We start from the raw sequence: 26320 nt of genomic DNA, 5'->3' as shown, positions 1-26320 counted from the left end.
GTCATGGTGCTCACATTAAAGAATCATTTTTCTCTATTTATTTGAGTTTCTGTTACAGATAGTAGGCTGAGTTGCATTCACTCATTCACCTTAGTTGTATGCATATAAAAGAAGTATCACAGAGGAAAAGGTAGAATGTAAGAAGAAGCATTAGAGGTTTGTAGAAGAGAAAGATTATTTTATCTTCAAAAAAAAAAAGGAGATGGAGGCTGAGAAAGTCTCAGAAGGCTAACATTTGCAAGTGCTTGCTTTTGGAAGCTAGAAAATTAGTGAAAACTCATAATAATTTGTTTACAATAAACTTGAATAGAACTGAGAACACCAGATGAAAAGTTTGGTCTTCAGTTATTACCACAGACGACTGACTAGCTTTTATTCTGTACTTCATCAGAGTTATGTTTGTGCGTGATACTCAAAAAGAATTCATCCTGTTAGACTTGGGGAATTTTTCTCTCTAGTCATTGTTGAAGGGCTGCTACATTTTTCCTCCCTTAATAAAGAGTACTCCATTAAACTTAAATAAAAATGCCTGTTTCCCCCATAAAAATTTGAATGTTAAGAGTATGTGTAAAACAGATTAAAAACCAGAACATTAGGATTTTTTACAGGCTCTATTCCCATTCCCATCTCTTATTTAGTTTCTTTTGTTTCAGAGAAACTGCTTGTAGAACAAATTACTCTTCTATCTAGAAACAGATACGGAGTAACTAAAATCTATTAGATACAAGCATGTAAAAATGTGAGTAGTTTAATAATTAAATTTAAATTTAATTTAAATTTAAATTTAAATTTAAATTTAATAATAAAAGTAGTTTAATAATTATTCCTTAGTGACCTTGAGAAGACATGTTATCATTTGGATGGAGAATTCTCAAATATGAATGAAGTGGAAAATTCTCAAAAATCTCATGGAAAAATAGGTGAATCAAGCCTAGTGACATGTCTGAAATAAATGCATTTGCAGGATAATTTCCATTTCTGACTAATTTACATTTTGTTTGTCTCTTCCTGTGTATTTGCCTGGAATGAAATATGTGTGCCTCTAACCAGAGCAGTACTACAGTACAAAGCAATGGGCAAATTACAAAATGCCTACTGTGATCTAAAAACACTGTGTGTTACTAACAGTAGGATTGCCTGCAGCCGTGAACTATTTCATATTCTGGTAAATATGAATAAGGGTTTCTTTTAATGTAACAATATGGAACTTTGCAGTATAGCTGTTGTTTTATACATAGGAATCTATGTTAACAAATTTTAAAGGTACGTTTCACAGCAGTCAGTTAAATACAAGACAGTGTTTATGTCCTCTCCTCAATTATTCTTCTCCTTGCAATTACATCAGCTCAATGTCTTTGAAACCCTGGCCCCTCTCTAGATTTGTTTGATGTTTACTGAAAGATTCAAAAATCAGTAAGAGGTAAACAATGATGGGACTTCTGCATACACTTTGTTTCTTCAGGAAACCAGGGAAAAAAAACTCCTATACTTCAGATGAAATATTTTGGTGTGGAAATAAAGTAAAATTTATTTCAGACAAGCTGTTAAGAATGCTTTGATTAATGTATTTGTTTGTTGCTTTTTATGACCAAGTCTTAAGCATTCTATCATACACTTCTGGTGTATTTTAAGTAAGCATATAAAAACTTATTGAGTTTACCTTATAGTATCATATTTTAAAACTTAAAAAAAATTAAAAATAAAATTTTAAAAATTTTAAAAATATTTTAAAACCTTTTAAAAATTTTATTTTTTTTTTTAAATTTAAATTTTATTGAATGGGTTCCAGAAAATGCAGCTAACTGGGTATCACAGCGTTCAGTATTGAAATGATTGGGTAAGTCATCCCAGCATCCCTTCTAAGCTTCTGTGTTGCCATGATGATTTAGTTGCTGCTCCTGAAAGGAATACTTTGTGACAAAATGGCACTGGCAATTTTGATGATGAAATTCTGTGATGTTCCCAGAAGTGCTGCTTTGCAGAGATACTGTGCCATATGTGGCAAATTAAACTGCAACCCCCGTTAAATAACTTGCTTAGAATGTAAATCATTGAAGAATTTGTCCTATTAAGTTTTCTCAGTATGGAATAAGAGCTTGTGTGTCAATATACATGTAAGTTACTCTAGAACTGTTGATTTTTATTAATGCTTACTGTTTATGTTATTTAACATGTAAGAAATTATAAATTTTAATTTTTTGCAGCTAAATATTATATACTAATTCTATACAAAACTCTACCAGATTCCCTATTCTAAATGAGTACAGTGCATCACTCCCCCCTCTCCACTTATTTTTTATTGTTCCACATGTAAATTTGAAAGTGTATTAAAAACTATTCCATTTTATTTTTATCTGTGTAAGTCTCAGCCGGTTTGGACTATGGATGCCATGGGTGTCAGATCTGGTGGTTCCCCAAGACAGAAACTCTTAAAGGACTCCTTAGCAGCAAAAGAACTTCAGACCATGGAAAAGCACCTAGCTGGTATGTATGCTAGCAAGGGATGATGAAACACATAGCAGTCCTCACACATCTATGCCAATATATTTTAGACAAAGGAAAAGTGATAATCTATTTCAGATGTTGATGAAAATAGATAAAACTTCACATTTCCTTCATTGCAGAGAAACAGTTGTTGTTTGTGTTTGTTAGTTGTTCTTTGTAATGAATATTTATTATCTAAGGTTTAGTTGTATGGTATGGTACTGGTAGAACCAGAATATAAAGACTGGCAAGGTAAGGTGGAGAGAGAAATGAAATTTTTCTGGCCCTTCTTTCAAGTCTGTCACAGAACAAGGCAGAGAACTTAGCACTTTCGGTCATTTTCGAAAAGATTTTGGACATCTGTCCTACCTGTGAAGTTGGCCTGGAAGGCTTGGGAGCGGTATTTTCTTTAGAAAGACAGATGCAGCTGTTTTACTTCTGTCTAGGAGCTGTTGTAGCTGAAGTCAAGTAGAAGACATGGCTGTGAGCACAGTGAGGAACAGAAAAAGCTTTTGCTTAGAGTAGAGCAAGAACTAAAAACGGTCCCTGTGTGTTGTGGCAGGTGTCACTTACAAGGGATCTGGTCAAGTTGTCAATACTTTGATTTACGTCTGAACTGGTAGCATTTCCATGGCTGTACAAGTCGCCCTTGTAAGCAGCATTCTCTGAAACATGCAGATCCTTGTATCCATAGACAAAGTTGACAATAATAACTACCATGTTGAATGGAAGATAGAATTTTAAATACTTAATTGGTTAACTATGTGGATTCTTTTATTCTCTGACACTGTCTGCTGTGGTATGATGTGCAAAGTCTTTCACATCAATGCTGGTGTCATTTGGCTTTGGGCCTGTTACTTCAGTAGCACTGTATGGGGGGTTCAGGCATTTTACCATCCAGTAATTTTTGTTTGGCTGAGAAATTCACAAGAGTATGACTCTGTTATTAGATGTTGGACTCTCCTATTCCTGTTTATTAATTAACCAATTAACTTCCTCTTATACCAGTGCTGCTTGAGACAATTATCCCTCTCAGTGACAAGCATAACATAACTTCCATGAGGAATCAGCTCAGAGGATCTCAGATAATGAAGCAGTATTTTGTTTAGCCTTATTTTTCTGATAGATTAAAAAAAAAAAATAATCAGCAAATCATCTTTCTTTCACTGAGTACAGTGGAACCTATTAATCCTATCCTGCACTGTGCAGTCATTTAGCTGTTTTCTGAGACTTGGGCTCATGTAAAGATAAGACATAGTCCTGCCTTTCTGTTATGGACTACATGCTGTAGAAAACTCACTTTAAACACTGGCACAAGTGGATGCCTATGATTAGCACCAAATGTCAGCAAGTTCTTCAGTGCCTTATTTGAAAACAGCATTTTTACAAAATCAGATTTTGAAGCAGTTTTCCTCTCCTTCCTTACATGTGGTCCAGTGATACTTTTGTCAAAAATCCAGTCTATTACGTTACTGTGGCTGCTTTATATCGTACACAAGTGGAATTTTTTATTTTTTTATTTTTTTTTGTATTCAATTGCAGTGACTTGCCCATTTGGTTTGTTATATTTATTCTGTGGTCACTGCATACTTCTGGAATCTGATTTATCACAAGTAGAACTTCTAGGTGCATAAACAGTTTGTAGTTGCATTATAAATGATATTCTGGCAGTTCTGATAACCAAGTAAAATGCTTTTGTGTTTTTCTGATGCCTGCATTTTTATTTCCTTTAAATGACATTGACAAGGGATTTTAAAAAGTCCTGCCATAAATGAATTCTGGTATTTACTGAGTATCAGATAATAACATAAGTCTGGAGATTTGTGATAGTTTTCTTTCCCTTCTGATTAAAAAGCTGACGTTGAAGCAAAAATAAATAAATAAATAAATAAATAAATAAATAAATACACAATCATGTCTACTGTATGAAATGAAGAAAACGTGAGCCAGAATATAATGTTTAGTTAGCTGTTATTAAATCCTTAGAAGTTTCAAATAATTTCTTAGCATACTGAATCAATTTGGGGAAGTTAGAGATCTGGAATTCTGCATAGACACAAACTAAATTGAGTCTTTAAAGGAGAGTATTCCTTATTTGGTTCACATAACCCACATTGTCATTTATTGGCCCCTGGATTTCAGTCAGGCATCCTACAAATTCCAAACTGATATGTATTGATTTTTTTTAAAGCATAATGGAAGAGTACTTCAAGAAATAATTATTTCAAAATGGAAATAATTTTAAGAGGTTAATTTTTAGTAAGATTATTGTGAGATTAAGATGGCAATTACAAATATTCTGAACTGTGTGCTGGGAAGAATAACTACACTTAAAAACTTGCTAGCATCTTTAAAGAGTTGAAAGACTCAATTTTGACAACTTTTTTTAATAACAGTATTTTAAATGTGAGAAATGTCTTGTATTAGAGGAGTAACATAAACCTTATTTTCCTGTTTTAAAAGATATTAATGTTAAAGGTGGCATATCTTTAATTGTTTTACATAAAGCATTGTTTTTATAGCTACTGGTAGATAGAAGTGCAAGAAAATCTTATTTTTTTAATAAGCAGTTTAGAGTGTTTTTATTTTAGAACTTTAAGGGTCTGAAGTTATTATTAGAGAAACAAAAATGAAAATGCTCATTTTATATAAGTTCACTTAATACATGATTAAGTCAGTAGAACCTTGCTGATTTGCGGCTTCTGGTTTGTAGAATTTAATGGAAAATATCATTACTTATCAAAACCAAGTTACAGTAGAAAGTAAAAATTCAGAACAGTTGTGTGAGATTAAATGAACTTGAACTGCTTGTCAAGCTTCTTTACATTTTTACTTTCAAGGATCTTTCAGTATAGTGGCTATGCTAACCTGAATTCCAGCAATCCTCATCTAACTTGGCCGAATGTATCTGATTTAATTCATCAGAATCATTAAGATGAATTAAATGAATTCAGAAGACAGTTTCCTCACTACCGCTAAACTGTTCTGTTTTTAAATAGGATCTTATTTCATACAGCCCTAAAGGGGGTAGAAACTGGAACACCAAATGATGACCACCTTTCTTCTTGAAATTCTAGACCTTGGTGACCCCTTCAATTGCTGTAGCACTGAAGACAAACCAGAGCACAAAATTCAGATCCAGGCAGCATTACAGACCCAGATGTGCCAGAGGCCAGGAGTTGTTGACCCCAGAGTTCAGTTTGGGCAATATACAGGGAGGTCAGAAACATTAAGTCTCATCTTGCTCCACTTTCGGATTGCCCATCAGTGCAGATGAGGATTGCAGATTTAGCTCACAGCCTCATCTTAGTTTGTTGCTAATGAGAAACGGTGCAAAAACCAAAGAGAGGTTTGATTAAATGAGAGAGGTTTTCATAGGTTGTAGTGAAATTCATAGCTAGATGGTTCAGTTAAATGGTAATAATGCATTTCTGTGGGATAGATGTGCTTGCAGTAAATCAACTGTGAATAGATTCTAAGGACATAATTATCAAACCATTAATTCTGGTGCCTTGTATTTTAAGGATGAATAGATTTTCTCTGCAGAGCTACAAGGTGTCACGTATAGCGAGGAAAATCAATAAGAAGCTTAAACCTGAGAGAACTGAAAGTGAGGTTTTTGTTTGTTTATGTGTTTGTGTGCTCAGATATTGAAAAGGACCTAGCGCTGTGGGAAGAAGCAAGGCTCTCAAGAAGCCCTAGCATCCAGCATCACAGTTTAGGTACATCTGATCCTCAAGGCAGTCTTCAAGCTACACAGGGCCAAAATCCGAGGCCAACTCAAATGGGAAAAAACATTCAGCTCCAAGGAAACAAATCGCCACCACTGCCCACTAATAGCCGAGCACGGGCCTCAGGTGTTACAAACAGCAGGCCTCCGACAGCTGGCGTGCAAACCAACAGGCCATCGACTCCATCAACGCCGGGGAGCAGACCTGTGACCCCAAACAGCTTGCTGTCGCGGCCACTCACTCCTAGCAGTCAAGGAAATAAGGAAAGCATCATCAGTTTGCATAGAAGTAGATCTTTGACGTCAAAGAGCCAAATGGGGAGGACCCTCAGCGCTGCTTCAGGGCTCTCTGTGCAAATGAGTGGAGATGTTGTCACTGTCACTGCTCAAAGAAGCAGTTTGTCAGAAGTAAGATTTTCAATTTAATGTTTTGAGTATGGTTAGGAGCTATTACAACGTGAAGACAAGATCGTGTTTTACATTGAAGTGGTGTCAGTATACCTAATGTTAGTGTTTTGAAAAGAACTTGAAACATAATACTGAGACAAGTTGCAGGAAAGACTACTCAACTTTGAGAAGTATTGATGAGAAAATTTCAGGATTATTGTGGAAATTGTAATGAAACGCTCATGCCCCAAAATTTTCAGAGATTGGTAGGGTTTTGCCTGCATAATGCGCTGCAGATTTATTAGCCTTACAGTTTCTGAGTTGCATATTTCCAGACTATTAAAATCAGTATCTTTATGATTCCAGGGTATTTTTCCTGCTGCACTGACAGTGCATAATATTTCCTTGGTCTAATTGTTCTTTTTTTTTTTTTTTAAACACTGGAATGATCAGTTAGTTATTGCTGAATGGACATATTTTCTGAAATAAAAAGCTGAACTGCAGTGGGAAAATATCCAATATTGCTGAACGACTGTCTAGTAGTATTGTGCATGTTAGCTAGACTTATTCAGAGCATAAGAACTTCCTGTCTTATATTAATGGCTTTTAAAGGATTAGTCCTTGTATAAAAAGAGAAGTTAAAGTATCTTGTAAATTTTGAGTGGGATTCTCCTCTGCAAACCTTAGCTGCCTTAAAGATAACTTTAGTGTGTAGGCAGTGGAAATAAAAGAATCTGTGAAAGAATAGCCCTGCTGTCTATCTCAGATGCACGCCTCACTAAGATGAGTTTTTCTCAGGAAATGCCAGACTGATGAGAAGGATCTGTATGTTCAGTGGTGGAAAAAAATATCAGTGCACTAATCCCATTGCTTGAGCTAGTTCTCCACCTAGAACTGGAAATCCAACTTAAAAATACAAGGATTAAAGTGGCTAAAGTTGATAGATTTTCAAGCTAGACATTTTCCATGAAAAAAAAAATCTGTGATTGTAATAATTTTATTTATTTATTTATTTATTTTACAATACTCTTCGTCCCCTGTTTGGAGGGATCAGTGTGTTTGTGTGATCAAATTTTCTCATATACCAGAAAATGAGAATTGAAGTTCATTTTGTAACTAAGAATGTTCAGAAGAAATGAAAGGTTTCAATGTTTCCCACTAAAAAACTTCAATTTTATTTTATTTTTTATCTTTTCTGTCTTAACTGATACATAGTCAGGTAATGTCAACTTCTGTTGTTGTTGTAATGGATCTTGGAAGTGTCATGTAATGAGCACTGCATCTCTGCCAAGGGACAGCAGCTCTCAGATCCCTTTTGGTCTTTCGTCTAACAAGACAGACAATTTAAAATTCTTATATCCACAGTATTTGCTGGTAACAGTAATGATAATCTTGAAAATCTTATTTCTATTTGCTGTGATTTGTTATTTCTGTTTGCCAAATCCCAAACTTTACTGATACATCTTCTAGTAAAATAATGTCTTGTTATCTGTTTTTGATGCGTGCATGTGTGTCTAAAGTACTTTAAGAAAAGAGCAGTACTATTACCCCGTTTTACAGATGGAATAACATGTCCAGTCTCATCCAGCAAGACCACTGATATCAAAATATCAGCATATTGTAAAGCTGATATCAAATATCAGCATTCCTGTGCAAGATCTTATCCACTGTTATGATCCCTGATAGAAGTGACAAACTTTTCTTTCTCTTTGCTTACTGGGCACAATAGCACAATAGCTGCTGGTGTCCCAGATCCAAAACCTGTTTGTCCCTTCCTGACACGTGCAAGTGACCTTTGACTTCATCAAAGCTCGCGTGGGGACTAGCTCTGATTTCAAGGGGAAAATGGCTGGTATGGCATGTTCATGCTGGAGATCTCTCAGGTCTCAAAAATTGGTTGATGGAGATGTGGCCAACCTTTAGCTGCCAGCCTCATGGTCGGGGTGTTCTGCTGGAAGCTTTGGGAGCTCTTTTAAGCCATCTTTGCCCATTCCAGGTCCTGCTAGCTTAGAAAAACACAAGAGAATAAGGACAGAACATCCCCAGAAAGTATTGCTGTTTGATAATATCTTTTGCTATGTTAGAGGTGTCCCTCTATTTGCCCATGTGATTTCTCAGTAAGCATAGAGACAAATTTTGGAAAATCTAAGGTAGCCTGAGGAATGTGAACAATGAAGTTCTTTGAACTTGTGCAGATTACAAATGTATAAAACTAAAAGCTGATACTGTATATTATTTTGCAACTTTCATTATAGGTTTTGTATCTTCTTCCTGTATAAAAACAGTAAAATAAAATAAGGGAAGTTGCCTTTATTCTTCTTAGACTTAATGGTGTGAGCAGGGAATTTCCATTAGATGTGAATGCACTGTGGTTACGTTGCCAGCCCTGTATGAGATACTTGGATAATGTTTTGCAAAGAATTCTGCTTCCTTACTCTTACGTGGTGTTAATGGAATTAATCAGTACATAGCTGGTACATATGTGATGAGAATAAGTCAGTTCAAAAGGAAGCAGCTACTGAGTACCATCAGCACATTTTATCATTTGGAACTTGAATTAAAGAATACAGTGTATGCATGAATTTACGCTGTCACTATGCCATTTATGAGGACGTTTAACGTATCACTAAATACATTATACATGCCTCCTAGTTTGTAATATGTTTCAGAGTACGATAAGTCTAAAATACAAAAATATTCAGAGTACAATTCAGAGTTCTTAGTAAGTTTTAGTAAAGTCCATGCTGGTTTAATCTTGTTATAGCACACGTCTTAAATAATCTGGCAAATACTTAACATATCAGCTGTTAAGAATTTTATTTTAATGCTCAAAACTTATAATGATCTGAGATTTTGTGGACAAGTTTCTGCCTCTTGGCACACATAGTACTACAAAGTTTTAACAGGTGTGTTTTATTATCAGCTCTGTTCAGGCTGAATTGAATTATGGCAAAGAAATGCTACCTAGAGAAATAGTTTTATTATCTCTATAAAACTAATAAATCACAGCTCCAAATCCTTTTGCAGAGATATTTTTATGCACTGACTGTATCCTTTGGTGTTTTTTATAAATTGACAAAGGAATGCTGAATACTGCTTATCTCTTCAGGATGGATTCCATTAAAGTGACACAATGCTGTGATAGTTATCAATAGCCATTGAGATGAAAATATTACTGACTCCCTTGTTTGCCATTACATTTTCTCAGCACTTGGAATTTTAGTCACTTTTATTCATCCAGGCACCTTGAAGTGCTGTTCAGTGATATTTATTGGTCCATCATTGTTAACACTAGAGATTTCAGCTGACATGAATACAGCATTGGTTAACACAAGGCCTCTTCCTAATCACAGGAGTGCAGAGCACCACTCAATATGACGAGGATTCTTCTTGGTCAAGTACTTCCGTTCTCTTCTGCTGCCTGTCCCCCTTTTTCACTCTGTAGTTTTGGAAGATTAAAAAGCATGCTGACCAGTGTGAGAGCCACTTGCTACTGCTGCAATAATCCTGCCCTGTGAACCAAAGCTTTTTCCCATTTCAGTGCTGCAGTCAGCAACCTTCTCAGATTGTGAAAAAGTTATAAAGTTGAATACATGCATAAGGCTGGGTGTGCTGCCTGTGCTTCCTTTTCAGTCACTGCAGCAGTCTTTTGGGAATTTTTTAACAGATTACTAAGAGAATTAACAGTTTTATTCCACCAACTGAGAGACTGGCTTCCAAGAACTGAGTAAAACAAACCTAGTTTGCATTTTTAAGCCAGATGGCTAAGCAATAAAAATAATGCTACAGTGCTGCACAATGTAACTTAACTTGGAATATTCTGGTTTTCAACTGGTAGAAAATGAGATGGGGCTTGTAGCTTCCTTTTCTTCTAAGTGACTGTAAGAATCTGGCCAGTAATTTTATGATATCTGGCCACTCCTTGAGTTAACTTTCAGAGAGGCTCGACTTACATGTCTGAACCACTGCTGAAATGAAACTATGCTTTTCGGTCTCATCTCTTGCCTTCAGTATCGCAAAAGAATCTGTCGTACTTCATGTGAGTGTACATGCTTACATGAATATATACATATGGAAAAATATTTTTATATACATACATATATTTTGTAAAGAAGAGGTGATGGCAAAACATTTTAAAGGCAGGTACAGATTCTTAACTGTGTGTAACATTTGTATTTTGATGCTTAGAGCTTTATGGTATCTGGGAGACAAAATTTTCCATAGCATTATTTCTTCCTAGGCTTTCTACTTCTCCAATAAAGCCATATGTTCTAAATCAGGTTGCAGATCCTTGTTCTTACAGGATTGAAAATAGTGAAAGTTCTGACAAATCAAAGCCTTGCTTAAGCAAATCATTCATGACGTATCTAGGCATGGTCCTAGAATGGTACAAGAATAAACAGAATATCCTCGTTAATATTTTGTTTTGTGTCACTGCATTTCTAAGATGAGTGTGTATGTATCTCTGGCTATGTAGATAATTAAATAAGTAGACTTCTTTTTTCCCTGGAATAAATGAACAAGAATTCCATTACAGAAAGTATCTGGGGAGCCTGAATAGCCTCTACATTCTGAGTTTACTTCACAGCAAGAATATGTATATATGTATTAGTTTAGTTTTAATTGAAGTCTTTTTCCTATCCAGTTAATTCAAACTGAAGTACTACAATCTGCATTTGCACAGTACCACTCTATGCCATTTTGTCTAAAATAGATCTGTTTATGGCAGGATGAATTCTTACAACAGCTTCAGCTTGCTCATCAGCCTTGGATGTTGCCGAGTGATACAGAAAGTGAAGGAGTGGAAGCTGACCAAGACAAATGTAAGTATATTTGTTAGGAGCTGATGATATTTCAGAAAACTTTGAACTTTTTTATATCACTAAATCTTGCAATGAAGTCATGCCTGCTCAGAGGAACTTTTCTCATAAGAAGCAATTACTCATTTGTTTCAGGGCTGAACTTTATAGGATTGTTTTCCGTAAGCTTTCCTACAGACACTAAGCATTGACAAAATGATCAAGGACCACAGCTTACCTAGCTAAGTGAAGTGATTTGTTCTGGAGTGTTAAAGTAGTTGTTCCAGGGAAGTAGCATGAAGTTGAAATAGGTGTTCTGTTCAGTAAATCTGTATTGACCAGGAGAAAGCAAAAAAAAAAAAAAAGAAAAGAAAACCAAAACTGCACATGCATACACAAGCCCTGTAGCTCTGAAAAATAGGGCCATCATCCTCATTAACTCTATTTTGCCTGCATTCTTTTGAATTCCTCTGTATAAAAAAGTTCTCAGTTGCACCAGTAATCCTTAATTTCCTACACTCTTTGAAGCAGTTGTCTAATCATGAATGTAAAGGTCAGCAGGATCATAACCTAAATGACAGAACAGGTAACAACAAGGAGCATGCTATAAATCACAGTACTTTCAAAGTACAGCGTGTTGTATCTGACGACAAGGTACCTGTAAATAGTCTCGTTGAAAATATTAAATGTTTCACATTCTGCAATAATTTTCTGATCTGAAAGGGTAAATATGCAAACTATTTCCATAGATAATTAATGTGATATACTCAAAAAGAACAGGCAATTTAATCAGCGTGCTTAGAAATCCTAATACATGTGACTAAAACTTCCTTAAACATGCAGAGGTAAAAAATATGAAAAAGCCAATCTCTTCATGGAATGGAATAGCTGTGTATGGGAATGAGTTCATGGTTAATGATAATCGTGCCAGATAAACAGGATGTATTTCTTAATGATGCCAGTTTAAAAAAAAATTATATTCGAGTTTCACAAATCCATAAATAGCCTGAGGTTTGACTGTGAAATTTTGATTTACATGCTGAGATACTGAAGAGTGTGAGCTAGTTGTTTAATAAGAGTAGTGTAAAATGGAAGTTCTGTGTATTCAGTTAATTTTAGTCCAAAGTTGGTAACAGTAGTTTTATTTTATCTGAGCCTTTCATTTACCTTAGAGCTGAAACCCATTATAAGTAGCCAAAGAGAGAGCCTGGTACCTACCCAATCCATGGACATGAAATTTCTTCTGTGTTTTTCCCCAATGAATTTACAATCCCACCAACATAGGTAGGACTGGCTTCACACAGCTTGGTGCTAAGTATGTGATCAGAAAAACCAATGATTCTGGACATGTCAGATGCAGTGTCTTTTCTTAGCTGCAGTGCCTGAATTGTGGTGGGGGCATTTCTGAGCGCCTAAGATCCTGTGCTATGAGATTCCAGGAATTCTGGTAGATTGTTGCCACTGCCTGTTGTGAGAAAGTAGTAGATTTTAGGTGGAAATATCAGTCCTACTTTGGGATCAAAGAGATTATACTTGCCTGAGTAATAATAGTTATTTTTCCTGGATCTGATGGTACCAAAGCTAGAGAAGGGAGAAAAAAGGTAATTGTGAACTATGTTTTCTGTAGTGAAGAGGGATCTGCAGCTGTCACATATTCTTTTGAGACTATTTGTTAGACTGTATTGTCAAATACTGCATTATTTCTAGTATGTCAGTCTTTCTACTAACATTCCTAAAGTAGAAAAACAAAGTTTATCAAAGCAATAATTCCCATAGCTGATATCTAATGGTAATCAATGTTATTAAAATAACAATGTTATAATGCCCAAGAGAGACGATATGCTAGGTCATGGGAAAACAATGATGCAGAGCTATCATTACTGGCAAAGAGAAGCTGCAAATTCCCAGTTGTAAAGTGAGGAATCAGGGAGGGGTTTGGCATACTTGCTGATGCCAGTGCTTGTAGTCTGAGCAGCTGGCAAAATTCTGCATCATTTTTCACCCTCAAGTTAATAAATCTGTATAGATGTTGTGCTTGTGATTTAGTGTTGAGGGGCCCAGGAGTTCATAATTTATGAGTCTTAGCAGAAGAGCTGCAAAATTAATCTTTACAATAGCAACACCTGTTCTTTGACTCAGCTTTTAATAAATTACATGTGGATAATACTTACCACATTCTTTGACTACCTTCAGATAATAGCAGCCAGGTGTAAAGCTAGTTTTTGGTAGTGGGAAAACAATGCAAAAAGAGAAGATATGGGAGTCACCTTGAGTTCTTTTAAATTAATGCCTTGTGGTTACTGTTCTACAAGAAAAAGAATGAAAAACTTTTTTTGGTGGGGAACTGTGCAAATGTGCTCAGATGCAGGAGTTTAAAGAGGCTATTTTCAAGGCCAGTGAATGATAGCTGAACAGAAGTAGGTCACTTTGGAATCTCAGAATCTTCCTACAATTATTTGCAACACAGATATGGCAGTGCATATCTTGTCTTATGGAAAGGAGGTCTAGGTTTTCAATTCCTGAAAATCAGACTTTACTTTCTGAACCCTTGAGGCCCTCTGACAGCATTTAAAAAATTTATGAGGAGCATCCAGATATAAATAACTAGATGTCAGTCATTTTTAAAGATGTTTCAGACCAGTTATGACAATATAAATTTGTAAACATACACTAGAGAAATATGTGTACATTTTTCCCCTTACAATGTAAATTTTGTGATTAAAATAATAGGAACTAGTGCATACTTTTTATAGTAGAACTTTCACCTAATAACTAAATCTCTTCTGTTTGTTAAATATGTTCTTTGATATTATGCATGGACTGAGCAAAGAGGAGTGAGAACTGTCAAGGCAGCATGATCCAAAATGAAGAGCGTGTGGCTCTTCTGTAACTTTAGTGTCACTAAAAACATGTAAAAAGGGACTTGTGTTTTGTTCCTCTCAAGATATTTCCCCATTGTTGTCTTCAGGAGTTTGTTTGTATACTAATTATCTGCAGAAAGTTCTCAGAGAATATATAAATATCATTTTTGGAAACAGAAGGGATCTGGAGAAAATATTTGCCAGATCCACAATATTTCAGGTTGATGAGAGTCCTTTGACAAAAGTAATTTTCTTCATTACGGGGCGCTGTTGCTAAGAAACAGAAAACTGCTTCTGCAGTCACCAGAGCGTTTCTCAGACAGCTTTTCTGAAAAGTTTCAGAAGACTGGCAAGAGCCAGCTTAAGTTTTCCCTTGAGAACAGTCCCAACAAATATTGCTGATTGAAAAATTCTGATGCATCACTAGCTTCCCAGAATCTTGGAAGGATGACGACTGTCTTTTGTTGTATTTTGGCCTGCTTTTAGTAGCCCAGGGATGGACTTGCTGCCCAAAGTCTGCTTTCCTGAGTGCCTAACTGAAGAAGTAAGTCACAAAGCAGATATCTCCAGATTCAAAAGCCCTGAATATGTAGGATCCCTACACCTGCAGTCAGTTCATTTCACAGATGTACGTGATAGGAAAATAACTTAGGCTTTTAGGGAACTTATTGTTTCATTAGTTCATATTAAATATATATATGTGTGTGTTTGTACACATTCCTTTGCTCCAGTCTGATTAAGGTATAGCAATTTTGTAGTCATTGGCACACTAGGCAGTGTGGCTACAAGTTCATCCTAACTTCAGCTTGTCAACAGAAATACTGGCTACTCTTGGGACAAGTCTTAAACTCTCACCTACTGATCTCTGGCAAGAAACTTATGCATTTTGCCACTATATATCTGCAAATTCCTTTCTAAGGGTTTGCAATGGAAAGTCAACTACTAACAAATAAAAGCTGATTGTTAGGAAAAAGTATTATTTATTTCCACTCCATTCATTTTTGTACTTCTCTTGAAACACTGCTGTCAAAAGCCCTCTGCTGATTACTTCAACAGGTAATGTATAAAATGTTCTTTTTCCCATTCTGCATTCTGACAAATGTCTGCCTAAGAAAAAGACCCCAAAAATGAAATACTGATTTCTGTAGGATCAACTAATTCAGAATGTGTTCCAGTAAAATTCCAAACTTTACAATGTTTGTCTGCAGCTGAAATTCCTCATGCTGAGCAAGTTCACACAGCTAAACAGATATTCTTTCTTAATAAATTTTAAAAATAGATGTTCCTAAGATTTGAAAAATAGCTTGATTGGCATTCATGAAAAGGAATTTAATGCTGCAATATGTTTTTGATGTGAAAGTTTCCTCTTACTAGAGCCAGTTACCATATGTATGTGTATGAGTAGGAGTGACAGAATCAGGCCTAGAGTAGAAGCTGTTGATTGAAACTTTTATGGATTAACACAAACACATTCCTGTTAGTCACGTTCAGCTTTTTGCATTTGTATTCTGCTCTGATGCATTTTATCAGTACCTGGAAACATCTCTTTCAGTGTTTATAACTTGGGGCAAGACTAGATTTTTTTATCTGTTATATCTTAGATATAAGGCATTGCAAAAATGTATTAATGAATTACATGCCAAGTTAATAAGATGTAGTTAGAGATTTTCGCAGTGAATACTAAATTCACTACAAATGCTTTTTCTTATCTCAAAAGTGAATCTGCATTCAACTTCTGGGAAACTTTGATTTGAAATTCGTTATTCTTTTGAAGAAACCTAGGGTATCTTTCTTTCACCATATATCTCAAGAGTAGAAATAAAAACCAGAATAAAAAAGTCAGCATGCTGCATCTCCCCACCCTTTCTAGAGAGTGTCGTGACTGTGGTATGCTTGGCATATGAAGGATTTCCCAAATCTCTCCAGACAGCTCCAGGCCCGCCTTAGAAGTGGAGTACCAGTCAGGATTGGTGTGCTTTAAATACAGTTTCCCCAGGCCTGTTGGGAAGTCTTGGCTGGATGTCTTGCAACATTTATAGCTGAAACTTCACCATTTCATATAACAGATCTTGAATCTGAAAATGAGAGAGAAAAGAGTTTTCTATCCTGGAAACACTAGTATTCAGTTGATCATAGTGAAGCAAAAGTAGAGATTGGCGTTATTTTTACCAGTAGTTGCATCACTCTTGGAAAGGTAAGACTTCAGATGCAGCCTGGTACAGTTGGAATCAGACTCAAGGTTCCTGTTTTTTGACTGAATGTTCTGTTATGGCTCTAGTTCATGTCGCTTTGTTTATTAATGTCTGATACTTGGTTTAATCTTAGAAAAATTGCCACTGAAATTGGGCAGGGAGGGAGGAAATTTTCCGCCGCAGTGAGAAAAAAAAAATAATCCTGTATTTCAGTGGAGACATATTCCAAACCCAAGGATATGAATTTTTGCATTATTATTGTTATGGTGATCTCGGATTTCCAAAGAATGTATTAATGTAATACAAATAACACGGTCATCTAAGTCACATAGAGTGACTTAGAGAATTATCAAGGTACACATTAGGTGAATTAAAAGCTGGCTCACTGAGGAATCAAAAAATAAGAGAATCTAATGGGAAGATGTAGATGAATGGGGCTCATTAGTGCATGATAGGTTTAGATAATTGATGTAAGGGAGAAGTTGAAGATATTAAATAATATGAATCTGCTGATATAATGGCCACATTCCAGTAAAATGCACTTTATTATAACCAGATGAAATATATTTGAAGCAAATGAAATATATGTGACACCAGAGAAATATATCTGTCTCTGCTGCAGAATAATGAGACTTTGTCCTGGAAAGCAGTGACTTAATGGGTTTAGGATGGTCACAGATTATCGTCTCAGTGTGAGCTCTTAGAATAACGCTGTAAACAAATGAGGGTAAACCATTCCTTGCATGCCTAAAAAGTTAAGTAACAAAGTAATTATTCAAAATAGTATCACCTAAAATCTGCACTTCGGGTGTCATTAGGAAAGATTGGAATTACTTAAGAAATTACAGAAGATTAAAAGCGACCCAGCATTTGAGAAGTCTTGTTAGCAGTTCACCTAAAGGCATCCACTAGGAACTTCAGAGATGATATATGTCTGTAGATCTTTAAATAAGAAAGATTAAACTCTTCAAATTATGACAACGGAAATTGATGCTATGACCTAGCATGCAGGGGCCTTAAGCATTGTAAGCAAAAGTTGAGGGAAGTGATTAATTCGAAGTCATTAACATGAGGTGATGGGGCTTTCTAAATGACAGATGTTAATCCAGCTGGAGATTCTGGTATGCAAGTGGTCAAATTAGATGAGCACACAGGATTTTTTTGCTGGTGTCTGTGAATATACTTATTCACTCTCACAAAGTGTAGTCTAGACGTGAAATTTCAGTTACTTCCCTGGGGTAGGCATATTTCCTGTTAGGTATGGATAAAGGTGAGCATGAGTTAATGATCATATCTGCCTTAATTTCTTTAAAGGTTTCCTTATTTGTGTTTTAACGTGTTCAAAGTGATTCTCAGTCCTCCCAGCAGTACCTGGTGAATATCACATGATTACAAACAAAAAGAGCTTATTCTTTGCAGATGAAAAATGCATTTTCTTACAAACACCAGATCATGTGCGTGACTGTATTTACATGCATGCACATTTTTGTGATTGTATGTTGAGGCTTATTCTTGTGATTTTAAACTGCAAAGATTTCATTAGTTGTTTTTATTATCATAATTTAATCCTTGGAATATAAAAATGATTTATGTGAGAAAGTAGAGTGCCTCTGGATCAAGTATGTGCAACCTATTGTATGGTACCTGCTTGAGCAGAGGGCTTGGACTCAATGATCTCTTGAGTTCCCTTCCAACCTCTGTGATTCTGTAATTCTGTGAAGTTAAGGTTGTTCGTAATGATCCAAAAATATAAACTTAGGAAATAGTAAGAGTTTGGATTAATACTGACCATAATATAGATATTAGTAAAATACCATACAGGCTTTATTTTGCTTGACAAAGCAAGTCAGTAGATACCGTGAACAGATTTTGTGCTTTGAAAATTTTAAAGATGCATGTGACAAGAGTGGAATAGAACACAATAATTCATTTGGAAGGGGCCTTCAAAGATCATCTAGTCCAACTACCTGACTACTTCAGAGCTAAACAGAAGTTAAAGTGTCCAAACACCTCTTGGACACTGACAGATACACCTGTCAGAGAGAGCAACCACCTCTCTAAGTCTGTTCCTTGGTTTTGGCACCCTCACAGTAAATAATTTCTTCGTTCTATCTAGCCTGGATGCCTAATATTAAATGGCAATGCAGTTAACAACCATGTTAACCAAGTTAAAAACCATGCAGTTAATTAAATATTTTGGGTTTCTTTTTACATATTATTTTTAATTCAGAAACAATTGCAAGTGGCATTCTAAGCTTTTAGGTGAAAAATACTAGTTATCCCATTTTTTTTAAATTCTGCAGAGTTCTGTGTATTGTGTAAACAGCCTTGGATAGATGTACAGGTAAATTCCACAGGTAATTGTCTATTCTTATCACTCCAAGTCTGTACTGAACTTTCTTAAAATTTTGTTCAAAACAAGAACATCAACATACATTAATTTGCATATGTTACAATAAAATACTTCTCTAGTTGTATATTGGTACAGCAATCATATTATATAAGTACTTTTATTTGAATCACAAATGTGTTGAAACACAGGTTGGTTAATGTTGTCCTATTGAAAGGGTGGTCTAAAAGATCAAAATCAAAATGATAATCTTAAGGAAAATAAAGCTCTTCCCTAACATTACTGAAACAATTTTGGAGAATAAAGTAAAATGATGCTTTCATTGACTGATCACTGACAGGCAGATAGTAAGGTCAGCTGCTTGTCTTAGTTTTGGCTGGGGTGGAATTGTTTTCTCCATAGTGTCTGGTGCGGTGCTATTTTTTGGCTGTAGGAGAAAAGCAATATTGTTAACACACCTATGTTTAAAGTTATTGCTAAGCAGTGTTGCACAGAGCCAAGGCTGTACCGATTTCTCAGCTCATACTAACAAAGGGATGGGAAGAGACAGAATCAAGACTACTGACTTGAACTGGCCAAAGGTATATTCCATGGCATATGATGTGATGCATAATGAGTGTTTTGAGGGTGGGAGATCACTGCTCTTTTCTGCCTGTTGACCACAACACTGCTGTTGCAAAGAAATGTAACTTTATAATGGAAATGCAGTCTAATTTGCTGCATGTTGGTGGAGGAAATTTGTCACTTGATTTTGTTTTGACTATATCAGGATTTTTTAGACTGCTTTTCCAAAGCACCTGCTTTGTTGAGTAACCGTAACTTAAATTAGGCATAGCTGTTTGTGCAGTGCAGTGAACCATGAACTGAACTGGTTGAAATAGCAAACTTAGCAAACAGAATACTTTTACTCAGATAATTCAGTCCTGTGTTGTGTCTCAGCCCTGTGGATGCTGACATTCGTGCTACGTGATTCAGGAAGAGCTATGCAGAGTATCCGAGAGTCTGACAGTAAAGGGCTGAAACTGTTTCAGCTGATTTTTCGTAAGAAAAAAAATGCTCAAGAAAAATGCCCCCGGGGTCTTAGCAAAGACTCAAGTGATGCTAACCAAGTGAAGACTGAGGGGCACAGTCATCCTGTGGAACAGCATCTGGCCCAGCGGAGCGTATCAATGACTGTTCAGCTCAAGGACTGCTGTGCAGACTTTTGAGCTGGAGGGAATTGGCAATTTCTTGTATCTTTCGTACTACAGAGCACTGTAAAGAGTTAGGAATTACACTGTTCATTTTTTTATACCTTTCTGGATTTCTCCATCTGCCATATTGGCATGCATTTCTGCTACAAAGAAGAGCGCTCCTTGCTGCAAACCGGAGTATATTTTTTATTCAATTTATTTATTGCAACTCTTTTTAAAAAACGTAGACCCCATTTGCCTGTCACCAATGCCTTGTGCAGTCATTTTTAGCAGTGAAGAAAGAGCAGATTGATTTTCTACACCAAGTTTTCACTCAATTTAGTTGAACGCAAATGGCCCCACAAAGTGCAAGACTCAGGGAGCAGCAAGCAGTGAGTACATCTCTTTGCATTAAATAAGGCTTTGAAAGGCTCTTGATTTCATAGCTAAATGATGGATTCAGCAGATGGGGTCAGATTGCTTCACAAACAAACAAACAAACAAACAAAAAGTAGAATGACTAATTCCAGGTTGCAAAAATGGGAAGTGTAGGATCTATGAAAGAAATGTGTTTTTTCCTCCTGTGCCAGTGTTCTCCAAGCTCTAGAGAAAGTTTTTACTCCTTATTATCTTAGTGTTATAAATATGTTTTACAAGGATGAGATTTATTCTGAAAGTTTCTCTTCTGCCACGAAGAGAAAGGATTTCAAATTTAAGTAAGAAAAAGTCTGCAATGGAAAAGGTTAAGATTTTGTAATGAATTCAATAACCGTGACTTCTTGGCATATCAGAGAGCAGGTCCACAAATGTGGAATCAGGCAAAGAAGAGGAGGGCTGATCCTCGATGTGAGGCTTCTGTTCATTTTGGTTAAATCTTGCTTGGCAATGTGCAGTACCAGAGTGTGCGCTGCAGCAGAGTGTGGGGAATGCTTATGTTCTCTGTGTTTTATTTCCATGATCTTCAAACTGCAATGATAAAATATGATAACTGACCACTAAAGCTATGAGAAATCATCAGTTAATGTTTCTAAAACACGTCACAAGTGTCAGTCCCAGTTCTAATGTCTGTCTGGATTTCTTTCTGCTATAATGTCACAACCATTAAAATAGCTGTAGTTTGTTTCAGTAATTTTACTCAAATAAATCAGTGATGTCTTTCTGCTTATATTAACCACTTCTAAATCAGCCGTTCTCTTTTACGTGGAAGTGCTCAGCATGTCAGAATGACCCATCTCACCCACCATAAGCTATCTAAAAGTGAGGGAGCGTAGTCCACACTATTTGTTCTCTGAAATAGACAGAAACAAAGGAACTTCAGAGGTCTCATAGAGATGTACAGTGCTGGGGGAGTGACAGAGAATCCCTTCTCCCTGTCAAGGGCTCCTGTATCTTTTGTATCTGCAGCCTGACTCTACTCTAGCTCATGTCAGCCAAGAGTTGACTTGGTCTTATTAATATCATTTCTTATCAGTCAAGATTTCTATAATGGATATGAGAAAGCATAGATTATATGTTCTGGCTGGCATCTCACTTCCTTCTGCAGCTAAGAAGACTGCTGTTCCTGGAGTTTTTGCAGATAGCAGTCATGAGAAGAATTTGCAAATGGAACAGGCTTACATGTGTTTGCTTTTCTTTTTCCACCCTTAAGATGAATTTGTTACTTAAAGATCGAACTGTGACAATACTTGAATCTCTGCTAAATGAAGTGTCTCCAAGGAAAACAGTTGTTAAACATTAAGTATGAGTGATGAAAAAATGCATATCAAGTTAATACTGGGTGAGAAATGTTGTTAAGATTTCCCAGGTTTTATTTCTTCTTTTTTTTCTTTTTTTTCTTTTTTTTTTTTTAAGTGTTTTGCAGAGGTGTTCATAGTATGTGGCTTATTCTGTTGAATATCAGTACAGTATCAGATATAAAACCCAGGCTTATCACCTTGCAAAGTGAAACTTGAAGATATTGTTCCAATACTATCTAATCGATTACCTGGAGATAACAGGGAATGGTTTGCTGCTGCCTTTAATCTTCCAAAGAGAGATTGCGTATTTAGATATAAAAAATAAATGAAAAAGTTGAAGTTACTGATCCTAATTTGCTTCAGTGTTTAAATATGACAGATTGAAGGCTTCTAAGGTAACTAACAGACCTTTATGCATTCAGCTCTGTAATTCAACATCGTTTGGGTGTTATTTATTTACCAGTTAAAAACCCTTGTTTTTGAACTGGGTGCATGTAACAGGAACAGATGCATCATTACTTGAGTTTTTACAAACATTTGGGGAGGGGATTCTGTTACACTCAGCAACATGTGCAAAACAATCTGCTTCAATGTGCATGTGGAAAAATTTGTAAAAGCTAATTTTTCCATTTTGCTCTGGGGAAAGTTTTCAACCTGAACACAACTGGAAATGAAAACGTTACTATCTCAGCTCACCCAATTCATTATAGTTACCTATTATACTTAATGCATTGTACAACACTGTTCAATTTTTGCAACCACTTAGCATTATTATTACAAGGGAGAGGCAGAAAACCCTTTAAAATGCTGAGTAATTGGAAAAAAAAATAAATAAAGAAGCTCTGGTTTGCTTCTGAATATTTTAGTAATGAAGGAAAACAGAGATTCATCAAAATCCACATTGCTTATGTGAGTTCAGCATTATGGAAAACTTCTACAAAATGCAAGCACAACGAATTTCTGTTTTATCATATGTTTGTGTACGCTTTAACCCTAATTTCTGTGTTTTCTTTTTGATTTCACAGGTTTGTGAAATCAGTGGGATTGCTGAAGAGCAATTTAATAAAAACAAAAGTACGTTGATCAAAACTACACCTGAACACTTGCTTTAGTTTATACATAATAATTTTAAATGAAGTTATTTTTCTAGTTATCAGCAGTACATAAGGGGAAGCACTCCGATACGTAGATGCTGTAATGCACTGAATCAGAATGCTTACTGTGGTACAGTGGCCTTAGGAAAGAAGGGTTGCTGTCACCATTTAGTACAAAGTTACTCTAATGTTTTTGTTTAGTTTTACGCTGTGCTATTTTGGATTGACATTTGATAAACTAAACTCTGCCTGACCAAAATAAACTTTGCCTAGAGACTGTATGTATTTTAACTTGTCTAAGGTTTTCTACTCCTTATATTTTTGTAAGCTTTGCTCTTTTTTAGATTAACAGACATGAAAGTATTTTTTGCCCACATTTGCCAGTCTGTCCCATTCAGATCTCACAGAGAACTTGCTGTTTGCTCATAGTCACCTGCAGAGAGGGGCTGGGGGAGTGAGTGAATGAGTGTGTGCAGGGAGCAGGAACAGGTGTTGCCTGTGTCACATAGCTTTGCATTGAGTTTATCTACTTTGATCTTTAAAACAAATAAGGACTGTTAAAAAGGGAATATACTGATAAGGAGTGGAACATGCATGCAAAAATAAAGTATCTAAAGGAATTTCATATGTAGAGTAAAACACTATTTACCCATATGAGTTACTGAAACAAATTTGCTGTTCAAAATAAACTAGCTGATATATGCTGTATGCTTGGAAATTTAAAAGATGCTTTGGCACAGACTTCAAATGAAGGGATGTGGCAGTTGCATTTACTGATTTCATCTATGTATCTGTTAATTCTGTCAAGTGTGTTTTCAGTTTGCTTTGTCTTTATGTAAAGTTGGTTCCTGTATCGTAAACATAACAATATAATGAAAATTGCTTGCAACTGTTAAAAACAGAAATAACAGATCATCTATTTCTTTAAGGAATAAAAATGAATTCTCTGTCATGCGTGTTCCATAGTGTGAAGTTTTTTCCCCTGTCTCTCACACAGTCAGTGCTAGCACAAAATGTATCTGATCTGTCTTAGGCATAAGCAAGTGAAATGGAAGATGTGATTGTGCTGAGCAGGCTCTTGCTATATGTATCATTGTTGTTTAGACTTCCTTTTTGTAAAAACATTTAGCATACTGGAACCCCATGGGAACAGTCCCTTGAAGTTCATTGCAGGCTGGGGCTTCATTAATTAGTCATCAATAAAGAAAATCAACTTTGTTGTGTATATTTTCAACATACACATTTGCATGTGAGAGAATATGTTGCCATTGATAAGTTACAGTTGATTAGTTTTCTGCAGTAAAGCATTTTTGTGAAAGCACTTATAGTTCCAGTAGTTATAGCTATAGTTCTAGGTTATATTATTCCATAGTGACCATACTTTACTTTGCAGTTTTCATTAATGTCAAGGTAGATTTACCTTTTTTTTCCTAATTGCTTATGTTATTTACTGAAATTATATTTAATCCCTTGGGAAAAAAATCTCAGAATTTGGCAGCATATTAATTCTAGAAGTTCTTGCAAGCTAAAATATTTGAAATACAATTTGGACTGGTAATGCAGAGGAATTTGGTTAGAAACACGTCTGTTCATATATTTAATTATTGATTGATTGATTGATTCTAATTTTATTACATCCTGAAACATAAGACAAGGTTTATTCAGGAAGGCACAATATAAATCCTGTTCCTGTTCTCAGTTACAGATATAGTGTGCACCATCAACTCTCAGAAAAATTAATAACTTCACAAGTGTGAAATGTTTGCAAGTGTGGCAGGATGGTTTGACCTTCATGTGGTCCAGCTATAAAAGCTGTGGAGTCTTGGGCTCCTGAGAGCTGCCTGTTCTTGAGATTGGCTTTTTTTCTCGGGCACTTTGTAAGCTGAAGAGTATAAATGATGAAGAATGTGGCTTCCCCCCCAGTATGTAAATTGGAAAACATACAGAAAATTCCCCGTCATTTTTTTGTTTTAGCTCTCATGAGACTTGAATGATCTCATGATTATTTAACACTTGTGGTTGGCAGTAGTCCCTCTAAAGTGTATGGCAAGCAATGTTGGCTGATCCTCATGCTCAACCCAGCAACCACTGCTGGCATTGTAGAGGAGAAGCAGCCACCTGGTGCCTTGACTGTGAACAAGCTGGCAATGAAGCTCCAAGGAAGGACTGCGATGTGCTTAATAGAAAACCAGCAGCTGGGCTTAGGGACTGGGGAGCATAAACAGCAGCTGGGAAGGCTGTGCAGAAAGCAAGTGTGATAAACTTGTTTTCACCTTTGAGCTGTGGGAAGCCTTACTCATTTTCAGTTTGACCTTTCTGGCTTCAGGAAGCATTTTCCATTTGTCAGTTGCTTATGGAATAAACTCTGCCACCTTGGTGCCTAATTGAACTGAGAGTCAGCTGTGTGAGTTCGTGTTGATGTTTCTCTACTTTGTTTGGCAGCAGTATCAAGATGGTTTGGTGTTTTTTGGGTTTTTTTTTTTGACTCTGCACCAGGCACTTCAAAGTCATAGTTCAGTATAAGCTATGTAAAAAATGTACCTCTCTTTATCTGTAGGAAACAGTAGATTTAGTGGTTTTCAGAAGGATGCTACGTGGTTCATTGCTATTCAATTACTGCTTTTTGATGGAAGAACCACTATAAACAGATTCTTTTTTTTCCTAGCCATATGTTTACATCTTTGTTTTTAAAAGCATTTGCTAATGCAGTGGTGCAGGGAAATTGTATTCTCAGTGGTACTTGTTAATGACAAAAATGAAAACGTATCTGAGTATATGAAAATGAATGTAGCTTGTCTAATAAACAGCTGTCCTGTCAAATGTCAATTTATTAAAAAAAGAAAAGGTTGTTACTGCCATGCAAGTTTCTGCTGCTTCCTTTTTAGAACTTCACACCTTTGATACATTATCTGGGTAACCATAAAAACAACCTTACTATCTCTATTCATTCCATTAATACAATGATATTAATAGCTTTCTTTCCTTACTGCTCATATCAAGTAACTTCATCACTTGACAGACTTAATGGCACGACTTCTTGCTAGCCCACTGTCTGGCTCTAAGATTAAAAGGTCCAGCAGAGGGAGAAATGGGAAGTAAATTTTCTTTGCAGAAGTTATTAAAATAAAACAATTACTTTTGGAATACTATGCAGTGGAAAATTTCTCTCAGCAAATCCTTATCTTGAAAACTTAAGCAAAAATTTAAAACCACTTACATAATAAACAGCTGTACTGTGCTCATACAGTACTAACAAAACCTTCTGACCCTGTGGGAATATTATTGCTAAAAATATATCTTTATTTGCAGTTTAGAACTCTTTCAAATTAGAGAAGGAGATTTTTCTCCTGCTCCTTGGAGTATTGTTTCAGTTATGTCTATATTTTAGATACAAAGGCAACCAAAGCAGGAGAAATCCTTTATTGCAACAACTAAACTCTTGGAGGTATATGAAAAAAGTGAAAGCTAAGTCACACATGTGTATATGACAGTGTTGTTTCGTTGCCCTGGCTGTA

General features: G+C 35.9%; 1 protein-coding gene across 4 annotated transcripts in view; it reads left to right on the top strand.

Annotated features, from left to right (window-relative positions):
* The window catches only part of C3H8orf34 (chromosome 3 C8orf34 homolog), a 163278-nt gene extending 137762 nt beyond the window's left edge, over positions 1 to 25516 (top strand). For 3 of the 4 annotated variants that reach the window (XM_048938928.1, XM_048938924.1, XM_048938927.1), the window contains 3 exons: positions 2364 to 2484; positions 6132 to 6622; positions 11331 to 25516. In XM_048938928.1, coding sequence (XP_048794885.1) covers positions 2364 to 2484; positions 6132 to 6622; positions 11331 to 11441 — 723 coding nt within the window. In that variant the 3' untranslated portion in view covers positions 11442 to 25516. The remainder of the gene's footprint in view (positions 1 to 2363; positions 2485 to 6131; positions 6623 to 11330) is intronic. The other variant, XM_048938926.1, reaches the window with a different exon arrangement.
* The last annotated feature ends 804 nt before the right edge of the window (positions 25517 to 26320 follow it).

Source organism: Lagopus muta, chromosome 3 (genome assembly GCF_023343835.1).
Source record: "Lagopus muta isolate bLagMut1 chromosome 3, bLagMut1 primary, whole genome shotgun sequence".
NCBI lineage: Eukaryota > Metazoa > Chordata > Aves > Galliformes > Phasianidae > Lagopus > Lagopus muta.
This window is presented reverse-complemented; position numbering and strand designations above follow the sequence as displayed.